This window comes from Bombyx mandarina, chromosome 19 (assembly GCF_030267445.1).
Source record: "Bombyx mandarina strain Sakado chromosome 19, ASM3026744v2".
Taxonomy (NCBI): Eukaryota; Metazoa; Arthropoda; class Insecta; order Lepidoptera; family Bombycidae; genus Bombyx; species Bombyx mandarina.
Genome location: NC_143225.1, coordinates 12958235 through 12971439, shown reverse-complemented (window position 1 = coordinate 12971439; position 13205 = coordinate 12958235). Strand labels below are relative to the sequence as shown.

The 13205-nt window shown below is 39.3% G+C and overlaps 1 protein-coding gene across 1 annotated transcript; it reads right to left on the bottom strand.

Moving 5' to 3' along the window:
- Positions 1–1415: 1415 nt before the first annotated feature.
- LOC149500897 (uncharacterized) lies at positions 1416–2364 on the bottom strand. Its single transcript, XM_089735503.1, has one exon. The coding sequence runs from the start codon at positions 2172–2174 to the stop codon at positions 1416–1418; it is 759 nt and encodes a 252-aa protein (XP_089591629.1). The 5' UTR covers positions 2175–2364.
- Between the last annotated feature and the right edge of the window lie 10841 nt (positions 2365–13205).

The following is a 13205-nucleotide window of genomic DNA, read 5'->3' as shown; positions in this document are numbered from 1 at the left end:
ACCAGTCCAGATTACCAGCATCAATCCTCAAACGCTCGAGAGCAATATCTTTGAAACTGCGGAGAAGGAGAAATTTAGATTTGCGTCGAGGACAACGAACTTTGTAAGAAAGGTAAATAAGGTCGTGATAAGAGAACGAAGCTGATAACTGTCCATGCGTTGAAACTTTGGAAGGGTCAGAGACAATAATGAGATCTAAAAGAGAAGGAGTAGAGTGAGGAGCACGATGAGTCGCCCCCAAGGGAAGAGGGTGCATGTTTACAGAAGAGAGTAGAGAGAGGAATCGCTGAGACCGTGCGTCATCCCTGATCAGGCAAGTGTTGAAGTCTCCAAGGATCAAGACATGGTCATATATAGAACATACATTTTCTAACATACTTTCAAAAGATGAGAAATAATCAATGTGACTTGAAGGACTATAAAAAACACCGAGAAGTATCTTGGTGTGCTGGATAGCTACCTCTATAAAGAGGTGCTCAGCAGATTGAGTATATTCGCTTGGTGACTGATCAATGACTGCATGCTTCAGATCAGCACGGAGGTAGATTGCAACACCACCACATCCGCGACCCGTCCTGTCATTTCGCAAAAGTTTGTATCCGGGGAGTGCATATTGCGAGGATGGGAGTGAAGGCTTAAGAAAAGTCTCAGAGATAAGCACAGCGTGAACATGGTCTGAGTCAAAGGAAGATAACAGATCAGGAAAATGTGCGTGAACACTTTGAGCATTGATGTGAACAACGTTGAAACATTTAGAAGAAGACGAAAGGGAATAAGCAAGTTGATCGCGTAGATGAGTGGAATCATCATTATCAAACGCACTAGCAAAGCTTCTATCAGAAGAAACAGAAGAAGAACATGACAAAAAATTATCATCAGTGTCACTGTACATGAAATGCTTTAAATAAGTAATAAAAAACAATAATACCAATAAAATAATAAACAAAGACAAACGAAAACAAAAAAAATTAAAATTACACCTAAAATCCTTAATAACTTCTAAAAATACAAAATATAATATTATCAAACTAACCTCCAAGAACAACAAATTAAAAACAATTATTTTAAATCATCAGTGATTTGGTATACCTACAACTAAAATTGATGGCCAAAAGCCACAGAGCCAAAGTTCTATTGTAAAGGAGGTAGGTAGCATACCAAAACATGTCATTGTGTCAAACTTGTCAAAGTCTTAGCAATGTATGTTGAAATACATGATTATACATAACTAAGTCTAACCAACAAACACAAACTAAATTAATTTATATATCAAAATTAACAAACGCCAAACAAGTAAAACAGAAAGATAGACATAAAAATGAGTATGGAATACATCAAAGAATTATAACGAAGTAAAATAATTAAAAATAAATATTATGCTATACTTTCCATAAAATAAATAAAGTGAAACATTATTATTTAGGCGGTTTACGGATCCTCTTGTCCGACGTATTCTTGACCTGCAACTTTGTGGTTTTCACGGCTTCTGCAGACTCATCACCAGGCGCTGGTGCCACAGGGTACTGATTTATCAACAGACGGAGCTCAGCGACAGTCTCTATCTTCCGACGTGTTTTATCAGACAGCTGGATTACTATCTTGCCTTCTGATGTCCAGCACTGCTTAAGGCCAAAGTGTTTGCGAGCACCCAGAAACGCATCATGGCGGGACTTCGTCAAGAATTCAGACAACGTTAAACCAGAACCCTTCAGCAACACCTTATTCTTCCAAACTTCACTTCGATGGCTATGGCATTTGAACCTTATTAAAACTGGACGAGGCTTGCTTTTATTAGCTCCAAGATGATGACAAGTTACTATGTCAGTTGAAATAATATGACTCAATTTCATGGGACCTTTTAAAATATCCAAAACAGTAGCTGAAGGGTCTTTATTATTGTTGACCCCATGAAGCAACAGTACTTTTCGACGAGACATCATTTCGTGTCTGTCCAAGCCCAAAGTAAGCAACTCGGTTTGAGTTTTCAAAGCAGTTAGTGCATTACACACAAACGATTTAAATTCAGCAAACTCACGGGATAAACTCGCTATGGTTTTATGTGGGAGATCTGTGGTAGCTGCATTCTTCAAATCTTCTTCGTGTTGTGCCATTCTTAAATTCAGTGTTGTAGACAAGTCTTCCAGTTGTGCAAATAGTTTGGAGTAAATATCCATGGTGATGATAATTAAGTTTTTAGTTTGAGTGAGTTCAGAGGAGAAATAATTGTTGAAATGAGAGTATTAGAGGTCAGTGATCAACCTGGTATCAATAAATCATAACAATATAAGCTGTATTATATTTAAATTAAAATAAATCTTAGAACACAAATTTTTTAGTATTGTCACTTAGACTACCCTCACGAAAAAAGCATTCATCGCTGTCTTTTACAACCTGAAATACTTAATTCAACTATTACTATGACACCATCCTGCTAGTAATGCAGAAACGGTACTTAATCTCCAGTTAGACCTTGGCTGCTGTTTGGAAGTACAAGGGCAATAAAAATAAAAAATAAAAAACCATCATCGTGTTCTCATGTACTTCGGTCACATCGCTCATAGAGGCCACGATAACTTAGAGAAGCTGATGGTTAGTCGTTAGGTTGGACAGTTAGTCGGGTTGACGGGAGAAGATCACGCGGACGCTCACCTACCTGCTGGTCTGATCTAGTAAGGACGCTCACCGACCTTCCAACAACTGAGGCTATAAAGACCGCCAAGAACAGGAAGACGTGGGGAAGCATAGTGCATCGAGTGATCAACATTTCAAATTAGACAGGACCTTCAGCAATCAAGAGACCGACTGAAAAGAAGACAGAAGATATAACCATCATATGTTATGTACTAGGATAAAAAGATAAGAAGGAAGTGAGCTCTGGTACTTCGACTGCAATATCCCCAGTATAGATCGATAAGTTTGCTCACATAATAAATAAATAAACTAAAAAAGCCCTTTTATTTCGGGCAAGTGACTTATAAAAACAAAATTATATCAACTTAATCTATGTAATTAGTTAACTAACAATTATGTTTGTTGAATTCTATTAGGTACTACTTCGACTTGCAAGAACCCATCCTCGGGTAAAAGCTTCCTCCAAGGATAGCCAATCTTCTCTTATTTGGGAAATTTTAACCCAATTTATAGTAGCTAGTGTCTTTATATCTTCTTCCCATCTAATATATGGTCTTCCTTTCTTTATTTTTCCTAGTGGGCCCTTCCATATATTTTTTGTCCATCTCTGGTCTAGTAACACAATGCGACTTGTTAATATTCTGGGGAATTGTTCGAGACGATCCTTCATCTCCTTTATCATTATCACGCCTCCCGCCATCGGAGCAGAGTTCATCCACACTATCGAAAACCACTACAAATTCAAATTCAAATTCAAAATCATTTATTTCAACTTAGATGTCAGTATGACACACTTGTTGAATGTCAAAATACAAATAACAATGTTAACTCTACCACCGGTTCCAAAAAAAGCCACAGTCCTGAGAAGAACCGGCGAAACAAACTCAGCGGGCTTTTTTTTTTTTTGTTTTTTCTCAAATATTTTCTTTTTTTTTAAATAAATAGAAATATTCACAATAAAAGAAAAAACAAGTCTAAAAAAATAATAATAATAATGAAAAATGAAAAGGCCAGGAGCGAGCGCCTCATTCCCACGTAGTGCCATCTAGTAAATAATCCTTAACTTTTTATTATGCCTTGTTGCACAAACGTTCCTTAACAGTTTTCTTAAATCTATGAACAGGTAGTAGTTGAACGTTTAGTGAGATCTTGTTGAAAAGCTGTACACCCAGCCCCCTAAAAGAGTTGCTTATTTTCTTAATTCGAGCCGCCGGCAACGCAAGCCTATGTTTGTTCCTAGTGTTCACATTGTGCAAATCGCAGACTCTGGGGAATTCTTCAATGTTTTTACGCACGTACAATAAATTTTCAAAAATGTATTGGGACGCTAAAGTTAGAATTTTGATTTCCGTAAACTTGTCCCTCAAGGATTCCCTCGGGTGCATATTATAAATAGCACGAATAGCCCTCTTCTGCAGGATGAAAATCGTTTCGACATCGGCGGCATTGCCCCATAGCAAAATGCCATAGGATATAACACTATGAAAATAACTAAAATAAACCAGGCGTGCCGTATCTTCATTAATATACATTCGTATTTTATTTACCGCAAACGCTACAGAACTAAGCCTACTCGCTAACTTGCATATGTGAGGGCCCCACTGCAGCTTAGAATCAACTGTTATACCAAGAAAAACTGTCGAATCCACAAGCTCCAGTGTCTCTCCACTTACAGTAATATTAGTGTCAACTTGTCTAACATTAGTTGTGGTAAATTTTATACATTTTGTTTTTTTGTTATTTAATAACAGATTATTAACACTAAACCAATGTACCACGCGCGAGATAGCATCATTCACATCGTCATAATCTTCCAAATGTCGTTTAATTTTAAACAATAATGATGTATCATCAGCGAATAATACGACCTCGTGACGGGTTTCAATAAACTTAGGTAAATCATTGATATATACAAGAAATAGGAAGGGACCCAATATGGAACCCTGAGGAACACCCATATTAAGTAAGACACCGGAAGATCTCGTTCCTTTAACGTCTACCTTTTGGATTCTTCCGGATAAATAAGATTTAATAAGTTCTAATGAAACGCCCCTAATACCATAATGGTGTAATTTCCTCAACAATGTATTATGCTCAACACAATCAAAAGCTTTAGATAAGTCGCAGAAAACCCCAAGGGCATTATGCGACTCTTCCCAAGCCTGAAAAATATTTTTAATGAGATCTACACCTGCATCAATAGTTGACCGACCTCTAGTGAATCCATATTGTTTGTTATGAAGCAGGTTATTGGAATTGAAGTGGTTCAAAAGTTGTTCCAGAATAATTCTTTCAAAAATTTTACTCAATGTAGGTAGTACTGAAATGGGCCTAAAGTTAGAGGGGTCAAAAGTACTACCAGATTTAAATAACGGTATTACACATACACGGTAACATTCATAGATAGTGCGATTCCAGATTATTTTTTCCACGTACCATCCCTCTCTGGAATGAATTCCTCTCCGTGGTATTTTCCGAGCGCTATCACATGTCCCTCTTAAAACAGGATTTAGAGAATCCTTAGTAGTCGGTAGGTGGCTTGGGTTTGCCCCTGGCAGTGCCGATGTGCATGACTAACGATGACCACTCACCATCAGTTGGGTAGTATAACCATTAAGTGAATTACTAATACTTGTAGCGGTATTATTAACTCGTGGATACCGGGTCGGAGATATGCCGAATAATTACCGAAAACACTATATAATCCGGAAATCAACTAACGTATTTTCAAAATCTGAAAATGTATAGAATACTAGCTGGTCCAGCAAAGCTGGTTTTGCCATATAAATTATTTCTAGGAAAGATAAATAACCTAGATACCGACAGCAGCCCATCTGCCGGGCTGATTTGTGAATCTAAGCCATCCAGGGTGCCACACAAACGCATACACGAAAATCATTCAAATCGGTCTAGTCGTTTAGGAGGAGCTCAGTGACAAACACACGCACAGAAGAAATATATATATAAAGACTATACCAACAAAACTTCGATAATAATCGTTAAACATCCCATTACTACACGTGATAGCATCGTATCTATGTCCTGAGCATGTGTCACGCGAGCCGGCTGACTAAAATAGCGTGTATCGGGAAAAAAGTCGAACCTATGATTCAGACGCGCTTAAAATATTACTCCGGCCTATAGGAGTGTGGCCCGAGATGCAAACGGCAGCGTGTTTTTCAGATGCGTTTTAATAAAAACATTATTTTAATTATGTTTTTGAAGTGAAAACTTCTTTAGAATCGTTGTGATTTCAAACCGGATGCAACGGAAAAAACGACAGGTAAGAGACACAAATACAAAAATGTGTAGGATGAAGCCAGCAAAGAATGAGACAGAAATATACATACTATTTAATACAGCGCCATCTGTGAGACTTTTTAATACTAACGTGTGTATGAAAGCTCTTGTAGTGAATTTTTATTTAGGATTATACGTGAAATTAAAATATCAATTCACAGAGGGCGCTACCTTACAATTATTTACTAATGACAAAATTTTACATATACTTAAGACGTTTTAATTTTGGAAGGTTTCACTTCTACCACGTGTAAATTGCACACATTTTGTTTTTTTTTTATTGCTTAAGTAGGTGGACAAACTTTCGACCCATCTGGTGCTAACTGGCTATAGGAATCCAGAGACATCTACAAGGTAAATGCTACCACTTACCTTGAGATATGAGTTCTAAGGTCTCAGTATAGCTACAACGGCTGCCCCAACCTTCAAACTGAAACGCATTAGTGCTTCACAGCAGAAATAAGCAGGGTGGTAGTACTTACCCGTGCGAACTCACAAAACGTCCTACCACCAGTGATTACGCAAATTATAATTTTGCGGGTTTCATTTTTACAACACAGTGTTATTTCCTCAACGTGGAAATCAATCATGAACATTTGTTAAGTACATATTTCATTAGAAAAATTGGTAATCACCTCGAGATTCGAACACCGGTGCATTGCTAGATACGAATGCACCGGACGTCTTATCCTTTAGGCCTGGATGTCTTCGAAGTAGTATTACTGGAATAAATTCACGCTGAATTTAGTCTTCGAAAGAGAAAGAGAAAGCTATACTCTTTACAAAAAATGACGTTAATATTTGGTGAATAAACAGGAGAAGAACGAACGTAAACTTAGTACGTGAGTACTTTTTAGTGATTATTGTCCACTTCGATAAAGCGGCACGATACATTTCCGATCCTGCGGAAAGAATGAAAAGCAGTCGACGTCGTCAAGTTTGAGCCCCGTGAGCTCACTTACTAGTTAAGGTTCCGCTGAAATAGCCTCTCAAGACTATCAGCTCAGGTAGGAAAAAAAAAATTGTAATGAAAATGACATAAAACTTGTATAATTTAAAAAATCCCGTATATAAATCAGGATTTACTATGTCTATGACCGGCATGTCTATCTCCGGCAGTCTCTTAACACCAGGTGGACTGTGAATTCATTTTACCAGTGCTTACAGTTAAACTTTTGTTAAGCTAAAATCATGCATATACCGACAAACTATAGTATAGTCATATATTTAAAAAATTGTATTTTCTTTATTTTTGTGCCCCTTAATAGACTTAACTAGAATAACTTTTGAATCAAATACTACAATATGACTACGATAAATATAAATGTCGTCTAATGCAAGAGTTATCGGATCTGATGGAACCGTTTTTTTTTTTTCCCCTACCTAAGCTGAGAGCCTTGAGAGGCTATTTCAGCGTAACCCTAACGTTTGTAGGTGAGCTCACGGGGCTCAAACCTGATGACGTTGCTAACACGAACCCTAGCAAGAGCCGTGCTTCGCAGAATCTACCACCGGATCGGAAACGCGACCCACTGAGAAGATCCGGCGAGAAACTCAGTCGGCTGTGTCTGGGAGCTAATTTACTCGTCGAGCCCTTCGTCGCAAGCGACGGGTTCGACGAGAACGGTGACCGGTGCTTGAAGTACCTAGAATCACCGTTAGTGGATCGGGAGGATCCGAGATGACGTGTTTTGGGCGACGTCGACTGCTTTCCATTCTGTCCGCAGGATCGGGAATGTAATGGATCCGTAAGGACCTGTCAAGGGCGTTGACGGTGACTGGCTCCTGCGTGATCAGGATTCGGAGACAGGTCAGCGGCGGCAACATTTAGGCGATTATAATGACGCATAGCCTTATCGAAGTAACGTTCCGACGCAGTCGTCATGTATTTGCGGATCGATTCAAGGCCCAGGTCATCATGTAGGTCGACGTTCCACACGAACCACGGAGCTTCGACGGCTAACCTACAAAAGCAGGATTGTAAAGACTGGAGGGTGGGTCCAAATTCCTCTCTCAGCAACACGATAGATTCGGCCCCGCATGGTGAGGGTATTGATATTAATCTCTAATAACAGTAAAAAATACCAAATCGAATACACAAAAGTAGTTTCAATTACTGTTTCATCGCTCATGACGTAGACCACGAAAGGGTTCGAGAGCGTGCCGTCCTCATGGGAAATCTTTTCGACGCCAACGAGGGTGAAGTCCGGATTAACTTACGTTTAATATGTCAATGCGATGCCCCCGCCGCTGGCTGCATCACGTTTTAGATTATTGAACGATTTTTAATTTAGTCCGTTAAATAGATCAAAACTATTTAGTTTAGGGATCTCCGAGGTCCTTTCCCAAGTCATTGACACGGACGATGAACTCCAAGGCTTGGCCTGGGGTATTTTTCTGCCCAAGTACCTCCGAAGGAGTCCTGATAGTCCTTCACGATTTCACGTACCATCGGGTCGGACTCACGAGCCGCCGAGATGATCCGGCCAAAATCTTGGCGCGCTGACATTGTGTAATAAGAGTCAAGTCGAACTCTTTGGTGGGTTGTCGATGAAAATAATAACCTATTAGTTGCTGCTACAATTAAAACTAACAGCCGCACTAAAAGAGCTAAGAATCGATCAGATAGACCCGTAAGAATGCGCCTTCATTAGTACCTGGCTTTCGCGTCTGGTTTAAGAATGGACTTAGTATCGGTCACGAATAAGGGGCTCATCACATTGCGAGTAGCATTCCCACTTCATAAAGAAAGGTCATACACAAACAATAAATCCAAAACCAAATTTAATGTTACAAAGCGTGATCTGTTAATCCCAATGCTCGCTGCTAAACAAGTTTCTGCTTGTAGTTATGAGGAGTACAAGTGAATAACATAATCCCATCTAATTTTTATTTATTTTCTAGCTGACCCGGCAGTCTTCGTAGTGCCTCAATCGATAAACACAAGACCTAAGCTTTTGTATAAAATAAACTTAAAACAAACAAAAGGAATCCGTCCGACGGGGGACACATCAAAGGAAAAACAAAATTGTTATTTTTATTTAATTCCGAGCATTTTCATATTTTAAACCATATCTGGACTTCCACAAATAATTTAAGACCATAATTAGCCAAATGGGTCCAGCCGTTCTCGAGTTTTAGCGAGACTAACGAAGAGCAATTCATTTTTATATACATAGATTGCATAGATAGCTGGACGAGCTCACAGTCTACCTGGTCTTAAGTAGTTACCGGAGCCCATAGACATCTACAACGCAAATGCGCCACCCACCTTGTGAGATATGAGTTCTAAGGTCTCAGTATAGTTACAACAGTTGCCCCACCCTTCTAACCGAAACGCATTACTGCTACACGACTGAAATTCCTCACAACAGGTCCTACCACCAGTAAGAATCTGATACTTAAGATACTTAAGAATCTAATACTAAATAGTAAAAACTTTCGTTTCTTTTTCACGTGTCTATATAATTTAAAAGAAAATTTGTATTTAGGGATTGTTGGAAATACAAAATGATTACAATTCGAAGTGCAGCCTTGATGCTTTATTTATTTTTATTTATTTATTTATGTACACACAGAAAACAAAACATAGTACAGAGTAATAGGAAAATTATGTACAAAGGCACTGCTTATTTCTATAAGAAATCTCTTCCAGCAGACCTGCGAGAGGATAATGAGAATAATAATAAAAAGTGATGAGTGTGTGTAGAACAAATAACACATAACTAAAATAACAAATACAACATGAGAATTATAGTAATGCACATACACATAGCAAATATTATAAGTAACACAGTAACACTCGTATATACGAAGAGTATAGAACCATGATCATTCGGTTGATGAGAGATAAAATTGTTTGACCTTGTATTTAAAAACAGAAACAGACTTGCAAGCTCGGATGTCAGCCGGCAACGAATTCCACAGTCTGACCGCGTGCACAGTAAAAGAGTGAGAATAGAAATTGGTTTTGTGGGAAGGGAATAACAAAACAGAACGTTGGTTGGACCTGCAGGGAGCATCAGGAGAACGAATGAAAGAGAATCGCTCACGTAAATATAAGGGAGAAGTGGACTTATGTAGGATATTGAATAGGAGACATAATATTCGAGTATTCCTACGAAGGCGTATAGGGAGCCATTTAAGTTCTTTGCGAAAATGAGAAACATGATCGAATTTTCTGAGATTGTATATAAAACGGATACATAGATTTTGCATCCTCTCAAGCTTGTTTGAGAGCTCCTCAGTGGCATCCAAGTAGCAGGCATCGGCGTAACCAATTATGGGTAGAATGAGAGCTTGGACGAGAGATTTTTTGTATGCTAAGCTAAGAAGCCCTGCAGACATCTCAACGAGTGCAAGGCGAAGTGCACCTTCCTACTAATCTCAGCAACGTGAGAACTCCACGAAAGATGTCGATCTACAATAACACCCAGGTTTTTAACTGAATCGGTTAGAGTTATTTGAGTCCCATCCAAATAAATTAGGGGGAGTATAGGATCGCTGAGTCTACTGCGCAATTGTTTACCACCTATAATGATAGCCTGTGATTTTCCCGGATTAATGTGCAGACCGTAGGCTTTTGCCCATTCACTGATAGACTTCAGATCACTGTTCATCGCAGCAATAGCCGATTCAACGTCAGGCTCCGAGAAGTGGCGATATAGCTGGAGATCGTCTGCGTAGAGGTGGAATTTAGAAGATATAAGCCTAGTGACCGAGTTTATAAACACAGAAAACAGAAGAGGAGAAAGAACACCACCTTGGGCTTTCTTGATTAGTGAACTAGATTATTGGACTTGAAGGTCCGAATTGAATTCGCAAGGGACTAATGACGTAATGGCATAACCACTTGACCAGTTAAACTGTGAAATAATTTAACTTTCTGCAACAATAAAAAAAGATGCGTAGTGAGGGGCGGAAGGTTTTTTTCGTTACGGAATTTCACGATTCCGCTCTCAAGCCGCGCTCAAGGCCCGCGATAAAATCTATGCAATAGCTTAAAAAGTCAAAAACTTCAGAAAACCCTGAAAATAACACGTCATTCTCAGTAAACTTTCACTAAAAGCTGTATGTGAAAGATTTCATTAACTGATTGCTGTGTTCGGTGAGCTGCGGAAGTGTGACGCCATTTCTTTTGAAACGCCGAAATGTTTTCGCTACGTCTTATAAATTTCGGAGAACATCATGAAAGGAAATTTCCAGATGTATTCATTGGTAACTTTGTTTGAGTTTATATCAACTACTAGCTGACCCGGCAGACTTCGTAGTGTCTCAAACAATAAATAAAAGACCTAAACTTTTGTATAAATAATCTAAAACAAACAAAAGGAATCCGTCTGACAGGGGACACATCAAAGGGAAAACAAAATTGCCATTTTTATTTAATTCCGAGCATTTTCATATTTATCTACCTTTTAAACCTTCTCTGGACTTCCACAAATAATTCAAGACCAAAATTAGCCAAATCGGTCCAGCCGCTCTCGAGTTTTAGCGAGACTAACGAACAGCAATTCATTTTTATGTATATAGATATGGATTGAAACTCGCAACCGCTACCTTGTGAGCGAATCATTTGTATCAAGTCTTCTACCATAGACAATGAGGTAATTTGATGTTGAGTGTCGGAATCTATAGACATCGCAATATGAACCCGACGTCATTTGAGACCCTCCTTGAGACATGAGTTATATGGCCCAGTTATATAGTTAAAGAACGTATAATTCAAGTCAGACCGCACGGCTATTTCACGACTGACTGGTGGTGGATATAACCCCCAAATTTAAATTTTTTGTGGAGCATGAAAGTAACTCTTGAAGAAATATCAATTAGTTACATTGTCTATATTACTATTGAAAAGCGATTGCATGCAGCAGAGATGCGAATGTTGCGATGGTTTTGTGGAGTAACGAGAATGGATAGAATACGGAATGAATATGTTAGAGGAAGTCGTCGTGGCCTAAAGGATAAGACGTCCGGTGCATTCGTATCGAGCGATGCACCGGTGTTCGAATCTCGCTGGCGGGTACCAATTTTTCTAATGAAATACGTACTCAACAAATGTTCACGATTGACTTCCACGGTGAAGGAATAACATCGTGCAATAAAAATCAAACCCGCAAAATTATAATTTGCGTAATTACTGGTGGTAGGACCTCTTGTGAGTCCGCACGGGTAGGTACCACCGCCCCGCCTATTTCTGCCGTGAAGCAGTAATGCGTTTCGGTTTGAAGGGTGGGGCAGCCGTTGTGACTACTGAGACCTTAGAACTATATCTCAAGGTGTGTGGCGCATTTACGTTGTAGATGTCTATGGGCTCCAGTAACCACTTAACACCAGGTGGGCTGTGAGCTCGTCCACACATCTAAGCAATAAAAAAAAAAAAAAAAAAAAAAAGGAAGTCTGAAAGTGGCACCTGTGACAGAGAAGCTGAGATATGCGCGTTTGGGATGGTATGGACATGTGATGAGACGAAATGAAAATGAGGTTGGTAAGAGAATGTTAACTATGAACGTGGAAGGATATATAGGAAGAGGTAGACCTAAGAAAAAATGGATGAATTGCGTGAAAGACGATATGTGTAAGAGGGGAGTGAGCGAAGAAATGGTATATGATATAAGAGTATGGAAGGAGAAAACATGTTGCGCGGACCCCAGGTGATTGGGAGAAGGGCAGGATAATGATGATTGTATATTATTGTCTTAGTCAAATTAGGATTTTATCACCGGTATAGTTAAGCGCTACGATAAGCCCGGCGTGTATTCCTGTAAGCCTGCATGACCCTGCGACTTCAGCGATCTATTTCGTTGCTTTGTGACCCTGTCCAATACTCTGCGAATGCGGGTTTTATTTCCGGTCATTGTTACACAAGCTCTTTGTGTACGTTTTCTTTCCTTATCTACGAGATGACAGGACGAGATTTTTTTTTATTACTTAGATGGGAAGACGAATTCACAGCCCACCTGGTGTTAAGTGGTTACCGGAGCCCATAGACATCTACAACGTAAATGCGCCACCCACCTTGAGATATAAGTTCTAAGTCTTAGTATAAGGTCTTAGTATAGTTACAACGGCCGCCCCGCCCTTCAAACCGAAACGCATTACTGCTTCACGGCAGAAATAGGCAGGGTGTTGGTACCTAGCCGCGTGGACTCACACACAAGGTCCTAACACCAGTAATTACGCAAAGTATAATTTTGCGGGTTTGATTTTTATTACACCATGTTATTCCTTCACCGTGAAAGGCAATCGTGAATATTTTCCAAGTAGTTCAA